The 21,677-nt window shown below is 42.7% G+C and overlaps 1 protein-coding gene across 1 annotated transcript in view; it reads right to left on the reverse strand.

Moving 5' to 3' along the window:
- SASH1 (SAM and SH3 domain containing 1) overlaps nucleotides 1-21,677 on the reverse strand; it is a 160,003-nt gene that overhangs the window by 28,455 nt on the left and 109,871 nt on the right. The window contains exons 9-10 of the mRNA XM_006915337.3: nucleotides 6,163-6,295; nucleotides 700-1,046 (exon numbers count right to left, since the gene is read on the reverse strand). Coding sequence (XP_006915399.1) covers nucleotides 700-1,046; nucleotides 6,163-6,295 — 480 coding nt within the window. The remainder of the gene's footprint in view (nucleotides 1-699; nucleotides 1,047-6,162; nucleotides 6,296-21,677) is intronic.

Below are 21,677 nucleotides of genomic sequence, written 5' to 3' on the forward strand. Positions count from 1 at the left end.
GCAAGAGGGCAAATGGAAAGGAAGGAGAAGCCATCGTTCACGGAAAGTAGGGTCAGAAATTTGAGATGAGGATGGAATGGACCCTGAAGTTACAAAGTATGAGGAAGAAGAGAGGGAAGGACACCAGGCTCCACAGAAGAAAGGCCATAATGCTTGAGTGCACATCACAGAAATGACAAGGCCCTCCTGGTGACCATCTTTGTGACTCACGGACTTCTGGTGGATTCTCAAGAGAACCCTTTTAGTACAGCGGTCGACTGTGGCGGCCCACTTCCTCTTTGCCTCCTCATCCTCCTCCAGCAAGCACCGCCTCAGGTCCTGTTTCTCAGCCTTGCTCAGGGTCCTGTCTGAGGCAGGACGCACTAGCTGGGTCAGGTTCAGGTGGCTGTACAGGCTCCGCTCCACCACGTAGGTGATATTGAACTCGCTGACCGAGGGGCGCCCGCGCACCCTCCTGCTGGGGACTCCACAGCTCCCTCCCCCTTTAGGCCTCTGCCGGAGCAGCTGCAGGTCACAGGTCATGCTGTTAACTCCTTTTCTGGAGGGACGCTGGCAGAGAAAAGCTCTGGAACATGAATAATTAGTATCTGTTTTCTTCAAGCGGATTTGCTTCCGGACACTCTGAACCTCCTCCAGGGACACCAGAAGGTGGTGCCTACGACGGTGGCTGTCATAGAAGCAAACGCCATCCGTACTTACCCCGTGGCTCAGGGACCCGAGACCCTTCTTCATCTCTCCCTCAGTCAGGGAGCGGGAAACCTTCTGGGCCTTTTCTTCCTCTGGATAGGAGAAAAATGTCCCCATCTTCTTGGGGGGCTTAATGAGGCCCCGACTCTCTCCTTTGCTGAAGGTTTTGACCAGCTTCCGGCCAGCTCCCCAGGTATCCAGGCTGCTAGATGATGGAGAAGTGGTGAGAGAGTCTGAATCATCTTCTGGAGGTTTCTCAGGAGAGCCGTCAAAGAAAAAGGGCTTCTTGTGCACTCCGGAGTAAAGGGCAGACCTTTCATCCAGGACAGGGGAATTTTCAAACATGGGCTCTTCCCCGCCTGGAGAGGAACCAACACAGACAAGTTCAGGGCCTCCTGTAAACATTCCTTCGCATTTTCTCACAGATCTTTCTATGTGTGCCCCTCCCCTCACCCTGCAAAAAATCTAAGTGAGTCCACGCAGAAACCACAGTGATCCCCCTTCCCATTTTCACTTACCCTCTTCACACACCTGGCTCCCATTTAAGTAAATGCATGCAAAAAAAAAAAAACAAACAAACAAACTGCAAATATGTGGTTTTTCACGAGCTTAACGTTAAAAGGTTTCGGATGTGTTTTCTTCTCCTTCTTTAAACATCTCTGTAGACACCTTAGCGGACCTATTAAAAATGCCATTTGGAAAATCTAAGACAGTCATTACACCGATATTCCTTAGCATTTAAAGGTAATTGCCCTCCTCAGATGCTAAGTGCAATCCTTAGAAGCCGGGAATCAGAATCTCTCTCCTTCTAAAATGCCCTCCTGTTGAGTCTTGTTGGCTTTGTATACTTGGAGTGATGAATGCCATGTGGCTGACAGTCATTTTTTTTTTTATTGGTACATATGCCATTTGAGTAATTAAATCACAAAAGGAGTTTGGGTTTAGAAACCCCACAAAGGACTGTACCTTACAAATGCAACGGAGAAACGGTCCCCAGTTGACAGGCCAAACACAGAAAGCTAGGGAACTGGGTGATCCCAGCCTGACCCTCCCATTAACTCGGGCTCTGCCGGGAGCAGCAAGGGCATTTAAGGGCCTGGACACGCAAGCAGCCCCATCGAGTGCTCCTCCAGGATTCCGCCTCTCGAAGCCCTGGCCGGAGCCAGGTACGGCGCCAAGCCCTCTGGAGCCCAGTGGAAAGGTTTGGACTTGCTGGCAGGAAAACTGAGTTCCTGTCTGTGTGTATTATGGGAACAGATGTGAGAAAAGAAGTAGGTCAAATTGTGGGTGTAGTGACCCTATCTGGCTGTGTCCCTCTAATTATAAGGAAACTGTGGAGTGCGGCCGCTTTCCACCAGCTGAATTGTGAAGAGGAAAAAACACAAAGTTTCCTGGAACAGAGACATGGCACTAAGTATACCAGCTGGGATGAGGGTGCCAGCGTGTGGCGAAATGTCAGAGATAAAGAGAAAGGGCCGCTTGCTTCAGAGAGGGTTTCAGAGAGGAGCAGACTGGTAGCAGTCCGTTCAAATTCCAAGAATGTCTTATTTTTCCAACTAATGGGAATTACAGTTACAAATATAAAGAAAAAAAAAAAAAAGGACTACTGCTACTAAATACAACCCAGGATTGACTTTGATGGCAAGGAGATGGGAGGGAGAGTCAAAACTATGCCCAGGCCAAAGTTCTCCATAATCTGCAGCACAAATATATTCACTCGAGAATTATTCCTGGCTCTTTCAGCAGAGTTTAAAATGGGGGGTCTAGGTTTTTAACAGGAATTCACCAGATCAGAGACAGTGTGCGAATATCATGAAAATTTCCTGCTCCTTCCTCAGCACATTCAACTAGTAAGGTATGGAGACCGAGGGTCTCTGTGTTGCTGAGAGTAAAAAAGCCAACCTCTTCTAGAAACAGTCCGCTCTCCACTTCCCGGAAGAAGTGATGAAGCCACGTCAAGGGACACAGCCTGGTGGCTGAGGGGGCCCAAGAGCAGACTTCTCTATAAAAGCAGTCCACAATCACAGATCATGGCTTAACACGCAGCCCAGGTATCCACAAAGGCATGCAAAGGTCCTTCTCTACCCATGTATCCTAAGGGGCTTCAGGAAAGTCAGGTGGGTTGATGAAATATTTTAAGGAAGTGTCACTCAACGGTGGTCTGGAAATTTTCTAGACTCTGTTATTTAGGGTTGTCATCAGAGATTCCAATACCTCCATGTCACATTTGAGTTTGGAACCAGCTGGTGCACACATATCCATGACATATGTAGCTCTACTTTCTGGTTCCAGAAGTCAGCGTCTGGGTGAGGTGTTTGGAGGGAAGTGTGGCAAATGTTTTCAAAGCGGCCACATCAACCTGTGCTGAGGGCAGGCCTCCCGTGGCGTAGACTCTTCTGTCTGACTGCCCTAAGGCCTGAAATCCCAGCCTGAACTTGACTCTTAGAGTTGAGAGCATTACTTCTCTCATTCTCTTTTGACTTGAAAGTAGAACTATCCTACCAAGAGAATAACGGTCAAATGTGCTCACTCCACTCCATCATCATTTGGTGTGATCTGCTTCCCACATTCTCTAGCTGAGATCAGAATACAGAAGGAAAGGTGATTTTGATAGGCAGAAGGAGACAGGATATAGGATGACTTAATGCCAAGAACCTAGATTTATGCCCTGGATGCCAGCCCTGGCTCTGCCACGCACCATCTCCATGACCTCCAGCAATTACTCCAATCTCTCAGTCTGTTTCCTCACCTATAATAATGCCTATCTATCTTGATAACATCTACTACCAGAGTATTGAGAGGATAAAATTAAATGAAAAGAGATAGGTGAAGGTACTTTATAAGGTGAAAAGCACAGTACGAGAGCGAATGATTCATTATCAGGCTACAGAAGAGCTAGAGCGATGAGGGAAGGGGTTGGGAAGGTATCGGCTGCAGGAAAAAGACACAGAAATGGGCAGATGAAAGGCACTGACGTGGCTTACATTTTCATACTGCCTAGGGTCATCCAGGCCCCTAAGAAGGACTTGAAACTCAAGTGACAAGGATGAGACTGGGTCAAGGATTGTAACTGCAGGCTTTTCAAGCCTCCGGAGCTAGGGGTGAGGGAGATGTGGGAGCAGAGTGGAGACCCAGGATGTAGAGGAGTCAGGCTGTCCAGACTTCATTCTGGGTCTTCTGCTGGCTGGCTGTGACCTTGAGTAAATTATTTCACCTTTTGGTGTCTTAGTTTCCTCATCTGTGAAATGAGGATGGTATTAATGCCTGCCTCTGGTGGCTATTCTGAGGATGACATATTAAATGGAACATAAAATCTAAAGTGTTTAGGAAAGGACACACAGAATGCTCTCGATAAATATTCAGACAACTTAGTATCGGCACAAGCATGCAGGAAGTCAAAAAGATCCATCTTTGAAGGTCCAGGGGCGGAGGGAGAGGTTATTGGGAATGGTAGAAACAGGGGCTGAGGGAGTGAGTACCAGTTCTTTTGCTAATGAGGAACTGCAGACAGTTCTGTTATGCAGGAGTTGGAGGGAGTTGTAGACTAGGAGGATGTTGGGGGGACTAACCCTGAGCAGACACCCTGAGCTGCACAGACACCTGGGGCCTCTCCTGGCAATACCAAGAAGCACCCCAATCTCAGATCCCCAACTTATCAGACATCAGAGGTATAACCTGGGACTCAGCTCGCTGAATCCATCATCCATCTGAGACACCTAATTCATACTCAGATGAATTCAAGTTCAGAGTGAGATGTCCATGTGGTCATTATGTTTTTCCCTATAGATGTCCATACGGTCATTACGTTTTTCTCTTTTGGTGTATTCTTCCTTTTTTCAACTATGTCTCTCAGAGTTGGTTGACTTGATTTACTGAGATAAACATGCAAGACAGAATATTTCTGTGTTTTTACAAATGCTATCCTAGTGGAGAGGCTGCCCCAATGCACATGACGATCATGTACGAAGCAGTGACTAGGTGGTAGGCCCAACACTGAGTACTTCACCATTTTATCTCATTTATGGACGAGACTCCTTAACCTAGTTGTCATACTGAGACTTAATTTTGTCACGATGCACGAGGTTTTAAAACGTGGTGCCCTCAAAGTTCAACGATGGCAATTCCATATGGTTCTAATTAATATTGTCAACTAAACTGTGCATGTGAGTCCATTAAGAGCTGTCACAGTGAGAGGAAATGAATTTATATCTGATACTGTCAAAATCACAACTAGAAGGCAAGTTTTTAAAACATCCAAATGTAAAATCAGCATCGCACCCAAAAGTACACAGAATTATCATGCCAAATGACAACCAAACGAAATCCTGGACTTAAACACAACTCTAAGGTTATGAAATTGATCATAAAGCAGATCTCTGTCTTTTTCCTCCTTTCTTTTCCCTTTTAACCTCCACTCTCTCACAGTAACCCTTTTACCTTCAATATTACTCTAGAGGATTTAAACTAATAAATAATTACAATGGATGAAAATGAAAAACAGCAATAATAACAGGAAACCCTCATCTATGTAAATAAGGGGAAATTCCGTTCCCTCCACGGCTTGATTTTATTCATGTACACCAAAAATCCTCTCTAATGAGAATTTTTAAATCCATATATTAAAAGCTGGAAATTCCTCAGAATGTAGGTGTGAAATTTTAACCGGTAATATGTTTTTTTAAAAAAAGACATATTCTTTCCAGTATTTTCTTCTAATTCACTTATCATTTTCCAAACAGGAAATCTTATTATTTTATCTTTTGGGGAGAATTTTTCAAGATGCTACAAATGCATACTACTAATAAAAAGAGACGATCCAGTTGTGATTTAAAACTGTCATAATTACACTTAAAAGGTTAACTATTCATTCCAATAAAGCTAAGCTCTTACCCCTGTTGACATTATTGCTTTATCTGACAAGTGGCTGAGCCAGCAATACGGCTCTCAAGGATGCACTTAGGATGGAAGGTCCTCAAAGTCCTATTTGAACTGAGACTTGAGACAGTTTATAGGAAGAACACATCATTCCTCAGAGATCCAAAAGGATATGAAATGCCTTGATCGTTAGGAGTTTGTTTGAGATGGATGTATGTCAAATTTCCACTAAATTCGATGGGCAAGAACCGCTGTCCTTTTGGGAGCAGAGGAAGTTATAAAATAAAGTTTATATAAAATGGCATAAGCTCAAAATTAAAGCTATGGCACACTTTGAGAAGACTTCATTGTCATATACTAGCCAGTTCTCTTCTTTATACTATTTAAATTCCTGAGCCCCCAAAATACCGGACACCAGATCCTTCACCCCATAACATGCTGAGAGTTGGCCTGCTAACATGCAGACCTGGTTCTCTTTCTGCCAGCCTTGGCCAGAACTCAACCCATTTTCCACTCGAAATCATATTCTTTTTTTCTACTGAAAAACGAACCCCAAATGATTTACTCTGGAATAAGCAGGGTGGAGTTTGCTTTTTTTACCTTCAGTGCTGGGCTTTTTCATGTCTTCCACCCTGATTAGTTTCTTTCTCACTCTGCGAGTAGAATTTACCAGCTTGTGTAACCTCTTAAACTTCACGGACTCCTCGGTCTCATCATCCGATTGTTCTCTTGACTGGCAAAGAAACAAAGGAAAAGTTAATCAGATAATTGCTCCAGAGCTCTGCTCTTGCAGCCGGGGGCAGCCTGGCCTCACTGCCAGTCTGAAATCTGGCAGTTCTGCAGCTGAACTTGGGGTACCAACAAATTTGCCCAACAGGTTCATGAAGCTCCACCTACCATCTCAAGGCCTAATGAGTGGAGAGTTAGATCCTAAGCAGCACAACATACACCCTTGCCCTTGACCTGCATGCGGTGCATTTGTCTCGACTACTTCCCGGTCCTCTTTCAGGAGAACTGCACAGGACGCTCTCCAAGGCTGGCCCTGTAATTCGTTGTGCCGCTGTGGTTTGGGCCAGGCTCTCCTCTGTCTGGCCCATCAGGACTTGCTGTTTAAACGTGGTCACCAACTACTTCTCCAAACCGAAAATCTGTTGACTTGTTCCAGTCCTCCCCCCGAAAATCAAAAACAGCAGGGCAGGAAAAGGGAAGAGATGCAAAAAGCCGCCTTCTATCTCACTTGTGAAGTCGTCTGCCGCATCTCAGCCATCCCTTCCGCCTCTCCCAGCTCTTTCCAAGAGCTCAGAAGGCGAGCATGAGGACAGCCCTTACATTCCTCCAAGAGGGACAAGGGAAAAAGCTGACCTTTTCAGACATACAGTACAGTCCATATTCCCCAGAATCCCATTTCGTTTTGCAGCGATTCAAGTATGCTCAGCCCAGCTGTTTTCCCTCAAGTATCCAACATTACAGAGAGAAAAAAAAATTCTCTCCGCAGCAGTGACCCAGGCAAAAAACAATCCTTTCCTTGTGAACGAAATGAGTTTTGCTTCCAAGTCAGCTCCAACATTCACTATGCAGCTTCCTCTGTTTTATCTGTTCAAAACGTAAAAAAAGCAAAAAAGAAAAAAAAAAGTCTCCAAGGAAATGGGCTGCCGCACGCACCCGGGGCGCGGGCATTCGCGGGAGCGCAGAGCGTGGCGGAAGCACACGGCCGCCGCACACCCTGGGCAGCTGGTGAGCAGCTCCAGCTAAGCCTGCTCATCCTGGCAACAGCCTTCTCTCCATTTCCTTTCCTCAAACCCAGTTCACTGCAAGAGTCGGGAGAGAAATGCCTCAGCCGAAAACACGAAATAAAAACAAACCACATCTCTGAACATGAGTCCAATATGGAGACGCCCCCCACCCCAGGAAATGCACCCATTCGTTGCAACTTTATAAACAATAAAATAGGTGAGCAAGAGTGAGCAGACAACAATTCAAGAGGTCACAGGTAGAGATTACATGAACGGTTTAGGCATAAAAACGGTCCGTGTTGTGAGTCCACAAATACTTCTGAAGTACTTTGGTTCCACGTAAGGGATAAATACAACCCAGTTCCTGGCTTCTTTCCTCCCACCAAGCTCCCAGCGTGGAGCCACTGTACTTTTCTTCCTGCATGACTGTAAGCAAACCATGCATCCACTGAAGAACAATTATTATAAACCATAAATGACAAGTCATCTGACAGGGAGCGGTATTTCTCAGGCTTTCCTTCTGTGAAGCGCATCAATATCTGTGTTCCATTTCTCTAAAATTGCTACATAAAATGTTGCATACACATTTCAGAACTAAAGTTAAGGACTGGTTACCTGGTAATCAAGAATAGAAATCGGAGGAATGGGGGTAGTGGGGAAGGAGGGGGGCTACTTGGCATGCTAGCAAGAGGCTTAATGCATCTGGTCTAAAATTCAAAATGTAAAAAATGAACATGAAATAATACAGCTCCTACTATATAATGATATTGTCTGGTTTGAATTTCATTTTTACTTGACTGAATTGTTGATGTGCGATGAAATGGAGCGGTCAACCAGAGGAATGAGAACTTGGTTAACCCTCTTTCTGGGTAATCGGCACCTGAACAAAACCACAGTGCATGGAACTCCACATGAGTATTTAAAAACATTCCGCCTTCTTGCTGCATCTCAAAAGCCAGGCAAGTCTAACAGAAGAATCAACATTAGATTATAGAGTCTCTGGACATATCAAGGGGACAAACCTAGAATATATATCTGTAACATTCGCATGAAAAAATTCTGAAGTCAAGTGAAAATAAAATAAGCACAAGCTGTTTATAATCAAGATACAGGAAGCTATGTTAGAGGATGAACATCACGTGTGTGTGTGTGTGTGTGTGTGTGTTAGTGAGAGAGAGATGGGGGAAGTAAAAAGAGAAATAGGATATAGAAAGAAATAATACAAAAATCGAGCCCGCAAAGACACAAATCACATGTAGGAAATGAGCTATCAGAGAGAAATTTTCAGGGAGAAATCAAAATAGTTAAACCAGAACAACAGATTTAAAGGCAATGACTGCCCCCACCACCCGTCCTAATTTCCTCTGCCCAGATTCACTGTGGTGAAAAGTAACATATTCCAGGTACTCATTTGATTGCTTTCACATGTTCCATCTAGTTCTGAGAAACAGGAGCTCTTTAGAACTTTAACGTTATTTTTATTTTTCTTAAAAAACGAAGATTTTGGAGATGTCTGCCTCTGACAAATCATGGCAACCAATAACTTTCTTTGCATTATCATGTTTCGAACACTAGACAAGACAGATTCATCACCATTATTATGAAGAAAAATATGAAATAAACCAGTCATTCTATATATACATAGTACATATACATATATATGGACATATGTAAACACATATTTTCTTCAAAATAGAAAATGTCTTAAGTAGCCTATAAGTCTAGAAGTTAATGGAGTTGAACGGTGCTTTGTATTGATGGAGAGGTGTTGACTTCTCACTTCCTCCTGAGTCCAGAGGAAAAAGAGATATCAAATATTTCCCTTTAAAAATTCTCTCCAGCTGTTTTAACATAAAAACTCTATAAAAGGCATGTATTTCTTTTCAACTTAAATCTCTTTTAAGCTTAAATTCCTCATATCATGTCTCTCCTTTTAAAGAAGCATGTGCCACTTCCTGAATGCTAGAAATAACATTATCTTTTCATTTCAAAAATCTACCCCCAGAGATGGATGGGTGAGAATTAGGGGGAAAAAAATTAAGAAATCTTCCCACTTGGAGGAACTTTGTAGAACATGAAGGAAATCTGCACTGTATATAAAATGAATGATTGATTCCAAGAAATAAATTCAGAACTATTACAAAACAGGTTTTTAAATAAACTACCATGAAAATAAAAATAACAGTACATATTTATACACATTTAAATAGTAGATGGTCTCTCCTCCCCTCTCTGTCCTGCCCCAGGTCAGAATACTAAAATAAAGTTTAACTTGTTCATCTTTTAAACGAGGTAAAAACTCAATTATCTGCATAACCCCCCCCACCTCTAAACCTTTACTTAAAAAAAGCAATTTATCCCACCAAAGGTTATGGAAAAGTAGATTTACAATGTTGTAAACAGAAACATTTGATTTCAAGCCTCTCTACTGAATATTTTTCCACCAGAAAGCCCATATGGCTCAACTTTTAATTACTTTGGCTAATGCTATATGTAGTAATTCTGTGGTGAATGCTTAAGTGTTTCATTTCTGGTTTCCATGGCAACATTACATCAGATTGCAGACAGCTGGCTCCACAGTTTTTAACCATAACAAAGTGACCAAGCCAAGGCACAAAGCTATAGCTGCTTTAAAGAGATAGCACACCATTGCCTTCCAGGGTGCTGAATGGGGAACCTATGGGGCCCGTTTGGCTTGGGCAGGAGGGTGGAGCCTCCTTCCTTCTCAGTTTCTTTTGGAACATGTGCATCCCTGACACATCTGCAATGTTCTAATAGGAAAGACACGGAGCCAGCGTGGAGAACTTCTTATAACACAGCTACATTAAGGATGAGCGGAAAAAAGGAACACAATTAATAGCATCTGTAGATACAAACATTTGTGCGCTGGAGCAAAGTAAAAGCATCCCCTCACTGTTCAACTCAAGCCTGTCACTGCGGGTCGGTAACAGATACTTCACCGGACACTGTAACAAACAGTTCTTGTGACTCTGACACAACAGAATAAATACTTTCCAAAAGGTGCATGGCACAGTGGGGCAGGCGCAGGAGTAATGGGCTATAATAAAGGTTAAATCGAATTTGCAAGAAGCAACTAGAATCCTTTTGGGGACCGTTTGAGACCACGCTTAGCACAGGGTTACAACTGAGCCTTCTGCAGAAACACATTCAGCCTGCTTCTCCAGCTCCAACACCCCACATGCTGTCTCAATTAATAGCCGCTAAGTCAACTTATCTCTCAAGAGCCAGCACATAACACTAAGATATTCAAGCATTTCTGAAAAGTATTGGAAATGTATTCTCTTGTGAAATTCGCACGCCCGTTTAACCCCAGCACCTAAGCAGACATATACGCTTCAACTTCCTAGGTCCGCTTTGTCAGTGGCATTAAATGAAAAATTAAGAGAAGGAAGCCGATCGGTTGTAGGTTTACGAAAATCAATATGCAATGCTGTCTGAAGTCAAGTCCTCCACACTGAAAGCCTCCACAATTGACAACTGAGCTCCAACCCCCGGACACTCAATCGCTTGCATTCCCACTTTATTCTCAAAATAATATTCACTTTTGTCCTCCAAAAGCGATGCCTTAGTATTGAGTGAGCGTGCCAAGAAAGAATGCTAGAGTTACAAGGTCGAGAAGTAAGCAGGGAAGGAGGGCACATCTAGAGGAATTTGAAAAGAGTGAAGCATCATAGCCAGGAGCAATCAAGAGCTTTTCTTTGAAGTGACAGAAAGCACATTTTTTTCTTTCGCATTAAACATACCCTGGGAACTTACCGGCTTCGGCATTGAGCAGGCCTAAGGGGCAACTTTGAGCTCGCTGCAGGTATCCCCACCCCCTCCCCACTTTGAGAATGTCTTCTCTCTGGTTCGTCAACTCTGTAATCTCAAAGCGAGGATTAGGCACTTCTGAACGTGTTCCTTTGGAGTTACATGATCAGACAGGCTCCACCGGCACAGCTTACGATCCGGAGGAAAAAAAAAGTGAGGACACTGGATTCAATTAGCTGCTTTCTGCTTGCCGACTGCGTCCCCAGTTACTTGCTAACTGCATAACTTGTAAGAAAGGCATAAGTCATCAGCTCTAAGCAAATCTCCTATTCACCACAAGGAAAAAAGGGAGTGTTGTACGTGGCAAACAATCCCTGTTTTCACTGACGAAGGCTCCCTGACCTCCCGCTGGCCTCCAGTTCCTTAATTACTGTCTATGGAATTCCAGAGAAAGAAAAAAAAAAGAATGGGAGAATCTGAGCAAATCCCGACCAGGACTAACCTTTACAAGCGACTGGTCTTAAAAAAGATCGCGTTTATAGATATTCTTCTAAACATCCCCTGAAGGGAGCAGTCACGATTGAAAATAGACACCTTTCAATGGCTATTTTTGAAATTACTGAATTAAAACTTATGATTTTGGTTTTCTCCGAAAGTTGTCGCTTTCTCTCTGTCTCTCTCCCAATTCCTTTTTCTATTTTAACCATGAGAGTCAAACGTAGGATGTTTCCCCTTCACGGACGCTTCTAAAACTGTCTTATCAAATGGTTTCCACTATCATTTCGGAGCAGCTGAGTTCTCCTGTGTTCTAGAAATATAAGCATGGGCAGTGTTTCACGAGATGATCATTTAATTTTCTCAGGGGTGTCTGAGGAGCAACAGACACATACTGTTACTTAAAAAGAATCTAAGCTAGAGAGGACTGAAAACCTCTATGAAGTTTCCACGTCCTGAGTTGTAAGTCATGTATGTATTTTCAGGGCTAAATTCCCTCAGTTGAGAAAGTCATGATTTCCCACTGTACAGTTCAGCTGCCACTCCTAAGTGTCTCTCTCATTGTGTGGGTCTTTATTTATGCAAAGGCCCCTCTCTTGGTAGGACGTTACACAACACGATACTACTCATTTTTACCATGACAAGGTCCCAGGCTGTGCCACAGACTGCCAGGGCGAGCTCCTCTGTCCCCTCTCACTCTTCAGCAAAAATCTCCCTTTCCCACCATTTTCTAACCCAAAAATGTCTCCTCCCAGCCCTTGTAGAATTTCCTATTATTTCTCCCCACAAGGGTTCGCCACATCTTCCCTATACTGCCTAGTCCCCCATTTCACAGATCTGTTCTCTGACACTCTCTCTGGTTACTCTCTCTGTAACCCTGTGCTAAGCGTGGTCACATTCCCCGCTTCCCACTGCTACCTGAGTGCCCACACGTGTCGCAAACTGTGGCAGGTGCCTCCCTGACGCTGTGCATCCAACACCCGTGTATATCGAATGCTCACAATTCCCAGGCGCTGTGCTGACGTTCACGCATGATCCGATTCCACAGACAGTAAACGGTGGAGTTGGAGACGCCACGGTTTTGCTCTCTGCCCTACCTCTACGTGGGCTTTCTTCGCTCGAGACTGAGAACCACACTGCAACGCAACATGACGCTTAAAATTCCTTAGAACGGTCATTAGAAGCCCTTGGTTGAACTTGTTACCTGAAGAAAACTAAGAAAATGCGGATGCCCCCGTGAGAGTGGGGGGTAAAGGAGAGAGGGACTCTCAAAGCCTTTGGAGCCAGAATAATCTGGGCTTAATTTCCAAGCTCTCCAGCAAATCATTTCACTTCCGTGGCTCTCAGTACTCCTCCATGTAAATTTGGTCTAATAACATTTATCTTAAAGTCTGTTGTTTTAAAAACTGCATATGTGAGTGCCTATTACATCTGTGGTCTATAACTCACTAGAATTCAAACAAGACCTATTTTACTGCTTCGAAACTGCTGTTTTGGGTGCTGTACAAATGGCAAAGGTGAAGAGAACACGTGAAAGCTAGTGATATGGCCAACACTTGAACCTGGGTCTGAACAGGTTGTTTCGATGCCGAGAAAATTCTGAGCAGAATTAGGAACCAAAACACCGGAGTCAGGGAGGCATAGGCTCAGGTCCCCCTTTATGCCACCTGTGAACAGAGTGTGTGGCCTTGGGCATGTTTCTTAACTTCTCTCATTTATCAAAAGGCAGAGATAAGCCACCTATGGCTCTGGAAGAGATGAACAGAGACCCTGAATGTGAGGCCCAGAGGCCCAGGGCCTGGTCAGGAGCGCGGCCCCTATCGGTGTGGGATTCATGGGAAGCTGGGCATTTACAGAGCCCAGGGTCCTTGAGGAGGGTGGCACGGAGGACGCATCTACACCTGCATACCCCTTAACCATCGCTGCCCCCACTCGGGACGATTTAGGTATTTATGGAGATACTCAATGTTGGGTACCACACGGGCAACCAACCTGGCTTGTCTTTCAGATGACAAGAATGTCCACAGTATTGGACAGGGACTGTATCTGTCCCCTACCCCTTGTACTCGCAATGCCCAGTGACCCACCCAAAGTAGGCCCTCGCTACTTAGGTGTGTAATCACACGTGGAATAAAGAGGTTTAAACTCTCCAGCCCCATAGCTCCCGGCCTTTGCTGTGCATCACAATCAACTATGGGATATTTGAAAGACTAGGCTGAACCAGGCCACCTGGGAAGCTTCTTGGTGGAGGGAAGGTAGAAATAGTGGGGACACGGAAAGGACATCACTGGTCTTACTCATTGAATAATAGACTCAAACTTATCCAGCACGCAGTCGGTGTGTAAATTTTCTGAGGACACATTTCAGCATTCAATTCCCACTCTCAGGATTTGTCCGTTACCTCCTCAGGACAAAGGCTGAAGGCCTTCTCGTGGAACATATGCCTTTGCATGGTCAGAGCTTGACCCTTATTTCTAGCTTCAGTGTATGATGTGCTCTGCTCTGCAGATACTACATGGAAAGGGACTCTCATTCAGGCCAACTGGTTCTCATCCTCTTGAGTTGCTCTGCGCATCTCAAATACCCTCGCTCTCACGTGCCTGCACGACTTTGTACTTGCACTTTGACTCCTTTCTTGGAACTATCTCTGCCCACCCCACCTACTTCCCTAGCTCCAACTCGTCCTTCACAATTCAGTCCCATGGGCCGCCTCCTCTGGAAAGCCTTCCTGGCCTCCCTCCGCATTGTCCATAGGCTGTGTGGTTGCACGGCGACCTACGCAGATCTCATCACAGGACTTAGCATGATATACTGTAACCACTGTACTACTTAGCTCCTCACTAAACTTCATGAGGACAATGAGCAGTGTCGTATTCACTTCTGTATCTGTATTTTAACAATAGTTATTGTTTATGGTTGATTACATATGATACACGTTTAACAATGTGGAAAATGCAGAGACACAAAACAGAATGAGAAATCACCTATGTTCCCTTACTCCACAGAAAAATTAGTAATATTTTGGTTTATGTCCACCCACTTCACACACACACACACACACACACACACACACACACACACACACACACACACTGTACACTCTTGTGTTTTTATGTTTTGCTTTGTTTTTACAAACAAGAATGACCTCATGTTCTCTAGCTGCTCCACCTCCCAAGGTCACTATCAGGGTCCCCAAAGCCTCCCTCACATGAACATAACGGTCTAAGCAGAAACAAAGTTCTCGCTTATAATTGTGACCCTCTTTGAGCCACACTACTGTCTCTAAAGGTTTTATTTAGAGAAACCCTCAATGAATACTGTTCAAACAAAAATACCGTTTTATAACCTCCTTTTAACAATTTTGAATATGTTCCTATGTCAACAAAAATTCAACAAAGGAAACATAATATATTAACAATTCAACAGTGTTCAGTCATAGAAGCATACCATAATTTAAGTAACACCCTCATCATTCATATTTGCATGTTTCCAATTTTTCAGTATTATAAACAATACTCTGATGAATACTTTATCGTAAAATGTATAACACATCTAACATTCTTCCTTTAGATAAGATGGTTAGATTATAGAATTGAGGGGTAAGAGAAGGGGTGTATCTTTACTTCTTTTGAACATACTAACAATTTGCTCCACACAATTGCCTATTTTTCCACACAATTGCCCACACTGAACATTGCGATAGTCTTTCCAACTTAGATAAGTACAAGTAGTATCTATGTTTGTGCTTAATAAAAATTTCCTGAATGAAATGAATGAATGAATAAATGAATGCAGTGAATCAAGGCATTAGGAAGAGCGAGGTATATATAGAAAAACGAGTAAACTGGCTTTACGTGGACTTAGAAAGGTTATATAGTCTAGAAGTCTGGGGGGTAGAATGAGAGCCCAAGAGAAATTCAGAAATATGATTCACATAAGTCAACTGTGATAAATGCATAAGAGGAACAGAGTTATAGGGATTGGGACACGAAGAACTCACCTTCGGCTGGGAAATGGAAACATGCTTCAGTGAGGGGACCGGCCCTTGCCAAGGGTTGGGGGCATTTCCATGTTCCTATGTGAGCCTAGAAGTCCGGTGCTTATGTGGCCTTGTGGCCTCACTCCTTCCGCCTGACCTTAGATGCCTGCCTATCCGGTTAGAGAAGCCTTCAGAAGAGAAGCTGGTGCTGTTGCCTTTATAAACAGCATGTGACACCAATCAACAGCAGCTTTAGGCCCTCCTCTTCTCCAAGCTGGATTTCATAATCTCTCCAACATGCCTGATCTCCCTGCACAGGGCCAAGAAGTGATGCATTCAAGGTCACTCCCTACCTTGGGGGCAGCAAATTGACTCCGGGTGGGTATGTTCAAGATCAGCACGGTATGGCTGCGGCAGGGGACTTCCGGTCATGACCATCAGATTAATGTTATTTTCTGTGTTTATAAAAAAATTTGTCTTGCTCTTTAAAGAAGCCAGAATTACTTTAAAAAGTGTTTATGAGTTGTCAGGGTAATAAAATATGAAACACATTGTAAGTTTTGTTTTTTTTTTTTAATTTCACAAAGGAGTCAGGGAAGGATTCATCTGTTTAGTAAAAAATATTTTGCTCATTAGCTGGTGATATCATTGCTCTCTAAAATGAGAAGATTTTTTGTCAGCATATGGAAATAAAAAAATAAGATTCCATTCTTCTCCCAGAAGTACGGTGTAACACTGAAATAATCTCTCTGGCAGTTTCAAGATTAACTAGTTGTCGCCAGATTTAGAGGAGGAGGAGGAGGAGGAGGAGGAGGAAGAGAACATAATTATGTGATATTTTTATTTGCAAAAAGTATGGGAGAATTTGAGGTAATATTACCATCCCCTAGGGGGCTAAGGCTTGTCAGCACTTAATTGACTTAAGAAACTGTTTTTTAAAAAAGAAACTATGAACCAAAGGAGCAGCAAATGGATGCTACCTTCCACAATAACCTCTACTCAATTAAACCCATGAACTTTGAATTGCTTTTACTCGCCCCCAAATTATGTTGTTACTTTCCCCATAAGGAGGAGGGAGAAAATATGACCTCAAAAGTCCTACAGCCAAGTCTAGAGAAACTCAGAATGCAGGTAAAGCCCACACACGCCAGTTCTGCACAGTGCTGTGGAGCAGAAAAAACTTAAACTTCTTTTCTTCTCCTGAATGGGGTCAGGGGAGGTAAGTGGAGGAAGGGGAAACGACTTCCTCTTCACCTTATAAATCTTTGGAAGAGTTTTCTTCTGACTGAGGTTGTCACCCTGCCCATTAGTCAGAGAATGCCATTGTTCACATTAAGGTGAGTTAACAGAGAAGTGTTAAGAAGGTAGTCAACAGTGTCAGCTAAAGCAAATCTGTGGTGTCAGGGACACTGAAGATGACAACAAAAATACCAAACCCACTCATTCCCAAGTGCATTCGAGTCTCACATAGCCTGTGCCATGGAAAAAGGATGATTCAGAACAGGACTGCCAAGTAGGGCAATTGCATGTTCGTTTGAGGCGCTAGTTTCTGGAGCTGATGGAAGTTTTCATCCCAGAAGTGGGAAGTCTCCTAAGGGATTGGGTGGTGTTTGCAAAGTCATATTATTTTTATGGCATTTAAGACTGACTGATTCACGGGTCAGGCATGATGACTTTTTGGATAGGGCTGCAAACGACCTTGCCTAGGCACATGACAGTGTAGAAAATGAGAGAATTCATGGAGCGGCATGGCAACAGAGAAAAGATGCAGACACTAAGTTCTTTCCTCCAGGCAAAACACGGGCCACCAGCTCAACACAGTCATCTGTTGAAGCTGGAGGCAGGTGGGCCAATGTTGCCTTCTAGAGTTAAAATCTATAACCTTAACATAATTCTCTTTGTCTGTGCAATAAATAATAAACAAATTTACTTCAATCGAGTTGCTTCAATAAGCAAATTTAATTTCAAATTGTAGAAATCTAGGCTGAATCCTTAGAAAGGAATCATTTAGAACTAGAAAGATTATTTGTGGTTATCTAATTGGCAAAACTATCAGGTTTGTGATGATTGCTGAAAACTGAACCACAGAATATATTCCCACAACAATTAACAAAATGAGCAACAGCCCCCCTCAAGATACACATGCGTGTATATATATATATATATAAGTGAAAATATTCTACCAAGTGCAACCAAAGAAAGGCACAAACTTAATATATTAAACTTTAAAACTCTATGATCAAGGTAAGAAACAAATTTCTGAAGACCAGTGAAAACGGCCTTCACTTTTCCGAAAGTCAGACTGGTAGAAGCTTCGAGAATTATTTCATATAACCTCAAATTTGGAAGGAAGCAAACTGTGTAGTCTTTTTATCTTTTTCTGACCTAGGGGTAGTGAAAATTACTTCAGGAGAGTAAAGAGTGAAAAGAAGAAAAGTCATTAGTAAGGCTGATCCTGATTGAAATAAAGCCTCTAGAAATTCACCAGGAACTGGAGAAATGAATTAAGCTATGCCCCACCCAGCCCCCTACCCATAAACTAAGTACCTTGAATCATGATGCAGTACATTTAGCAAAATCTTAGGTGAGAGAAGGCAGAGCCCAGGTATCCCAATGAAGACCACTTTCTACCTCAGCTGAGTTTCCCCTTCTCTGGCCATTACATCAGACTATATAGCAAGAGCAAACATGAATGGACCACAAAATAAAGCCCTGGAGTGTAGCTGAGGAGAAGAGAAAACCATCTATTGTCAGCTAGCATGGCAAAAGGTTGAAAAGTAATCTTCATTTTATTAGCACCGATAGAACGTTTGACCCGAGCTACCCAGACATGATCAAAGTGAAAAGAAAATGTATGATAATTATTCAAACAAACTACAGCAATGAAGAAAGAAAAAAAAAAGAAGTTTGGAAAAACACTAAGATCCTATATCTTTTGATCTCATCTTCCTATCAGAAGAAAATACAATGTAAGAACAGGAAGAAATTCCTAACAGTTGCTTCATTTTATAAAATAATTTAATAAGAACACGAATTCAATGAAATGAGACCTCAAAGACAAGGTGAAAAACGCAAATGATAATGAATTTAAAATTGCAGTCATAAGGAAACAGAAGACCAAAACAACCGATGACAGTCAATTTCAATTAAATTTGTAAATAAGAATGAGCAAATAGAATCTATATCCTAGAAGCCAAAATATTGATATAGAGAAAAGCTATATTATTTAAATCCATTTTCTCATATGACCCACATTCTAAGATTTACTCAGCTCTTCACCTTGGCCTTTAACCTTGCTACTCCCTCTATCTGACACATGTTTCTCTTCCTTCTGTTGGTGAACTTTTACTGTGTTCCAGCCAACTTCTCTGGAAAGGCTTCCCGTACTCCTCTCACTGGGGCTTAATGGGCTTTCTGTGTGTACTTATCACACTAGGTGAAATATCCCAATTAAGTCCCCAACAGTGCTATCCACCTGTCCATCCCTTCTTCTCAAACACAAGCACCCCGTGTATAGGGAGTGGCATGTAGTAGGTACCCAATAAATGTCTGAATAATGACTGAATAAAAGAATGTTCAAGATGTCACTGTTTCACCTACACTCTGGGTAAAAAGTACAGGGCAAGAAGTGTCTTTTGGGGAACTAATGATGCAGGGCTGTTAGCGTTATGCTAGTGATATAGGACAATCGACTCTGGAGCGTGGTGTGGTACGAAGAAGGAAAGGAAAGGAAAGGGGAAAGAGAAGAGAAACAGGGGAGACTTCTACAGAAATCATTCTGTGAATAATTGGAATTTGAATTCCAATTTGGTTGGGTTAAAACATCGCTTTTCAAATGAGTGTTACTGTCTCATGACTGACTATATATAGTTCTAAGAGTTTTGCTATAATGGGCAACTATGGTGACTTAACATTCACATGGACCCTACATAGGGGATAGGCAGCCTGTGGCTTCAATAAGCTGGCTTAGGTTAGACATGGCCTGTGGTCTGGATCCTACTCATGAAACGCACTAGGGCTGGGTATCTCTCCAACCCATCTATTATATAAGATCTGGCACTAGGGGAAATGATTTAAGGAGGAATTAACGTGATAGATCAATAGCATTAAACAAGTGATGGAAACCCTTTTACCTCCAACCTCCCCTGAGGTTACTCCCATGAGCAAAAGAAGAAACTGGCATGCAAATCTAAATGCCAATTCCTAACCCAGATTATGTTACAAATATCTGTATTTAGACAGAATCAGCTAGCAGGGAAAATGTGGTAGGTATATCTTGTCTGCTATCCATGTATTAGGTCGGACAAAGGAAATTGCCATTTTTATAGTTCAAAAGCTATTATCTCCAGTTTCACATGGCTCAACCTAATAAAAGAAACAACAGACTAGAATGCATCAAAAGCAGTGTTAAGTTTAAATTATTATGTTTTTTAATAGGTACCCTCAGGTTATGTAGTGCCCGAGTATTTCTGTCATTACTTAGGTTTGTTCATGGAGCCCTTTGTATGTCGAGGGGAGTCTACAGGCAGTACACGCAGTTCCCTGTAATTGTACAAATCGGTGGTGATAGAGATGCACGTAGTTAGTTTGCCAGGTGCAAAGAGCCCAATTTCCAGTTATTTTGGGGCCTGTATGAGTGCCCTCTAACCTGACACACCCACGCACTCAAAGAGACCATCTTATTAGTACTGCATGACCCTTGACAATTTCAGTACAATCTTCTGCTGCTTCTTCTCAAACACTATTCCTAAGGCCAAACACACTCACTGAAATCATACCAGACCCACTTACTAAATAAAGCCACTTACACAGTAATACCTTTTGAAACAAAAAATAAACTGCTGATGTGATTGGCCAAAGCATAGCCCAGGAAACATGCACTATTTATGTTAAGCTTTTCTGACAACTCTAGCCTATCTGCCGTGATACGTAAGTATAAGCAGCCACCATGTTGACGATAGGTACAAAAATAGCACTTTTTACAGGAACTCAAGTACTCTGAGAATCACAGTTAACAGAAACTAGAAGATCTTCACATAAAGTAATAGAAGCTGGCGTTCTTTGGGTGTTCACTTTGCGCCACTTCATCCTTGCAACCCCACATGAGATAGGTATGCTTGCCCCTATCTTCCGGATGACGAAACTGAGGGACAAAGAGATGAAACAACCAGCCCTCAGATGCAGAGCTAACAGACAGCAGAGCAGGGATCTGACTCACGTCTGTGAGCTTCACCAGTCCCCGCGCCTGCCCACACTGGGCAAACGCCTGGCTTTCCTGAGGCCAGAGCCTCCTTCTTGCCTAACTTTGTTTAAATACCATGATGTTAAGGACTCGGCAAACACACGCCTCAAACTTTGGCCCTTATCCCGGGGAGACGGCTGGGATGGGAGGGCGGTGTGGAACAAATGACAAGAAGTCATCTAAGCAGTGGTTCTCAGTTAGCTTATATCCAGTTAGAACAAAATCCATTTTTCTCAAAAGACTTCGCTATGCATATTGTTCCAACGGGCTGACTGTGCCTCTTAGTCTACCATAAACAGGTCTAAAGAATCATGACATTCACTCTTCTGAAGAGAATTTTAATATCTCATTTTACTATTATTTTTAGCTTCAGAATCACTTTCATTGAAATTAAGAGCAATATTTCTTCACATTTCTTCCTGTACATTCCCATCCAGCCAAATAAAAAAGAATTTATAGAAAGTCTCCATAAAAGACTGCGTAAACACCTGAAGGCTTCAAATGCACATGAAAAGACCAGAATCACTAAATGTTCTTTTTAACATCGTTACATTTAGAAAGATTTAGAAAAGTGCTAAGTATTTGAGCACAATTGAGAAATGGGGACAAAAGAATTATTGGTATCTGTTCCAAGAACATAGGACAGAAATGCCCTCAGGCAAATTATTGCTAAGTCATATCTTTCTTTCTTTCTCCTGGTCATATTACAAGTCAAATGAGTAAAACTCTTCTGTTTAAGAAATAAAGAGCCGAAGCATACATGCAACCATCCTGTGTTTAAGCTGTTAATACAACCACTAAGGCTTCAACACGCAGAACCATTTTCTAGCCACGAATCAAAACTTACCTTGCCAATTAGAATCCTTTAAAGCTGAAACTCACATATTAAGCGTTA

The sequence above is a fragment of the Pteropus alecto genome, unplaced genomic scaffold, assembly GCF_000325575.1.
Source record: "Pteropus alecto unplaced genomic scaffold, ASM32557v1 scaffold185, whole genome shotgun sequence".
Classification (NCBI taxonomy): Eukaryota; Metazoa; Chordata; class Mammalia; order Chiroptera; family Pteropodidae; genus Pteropus; species Pteropus alecto.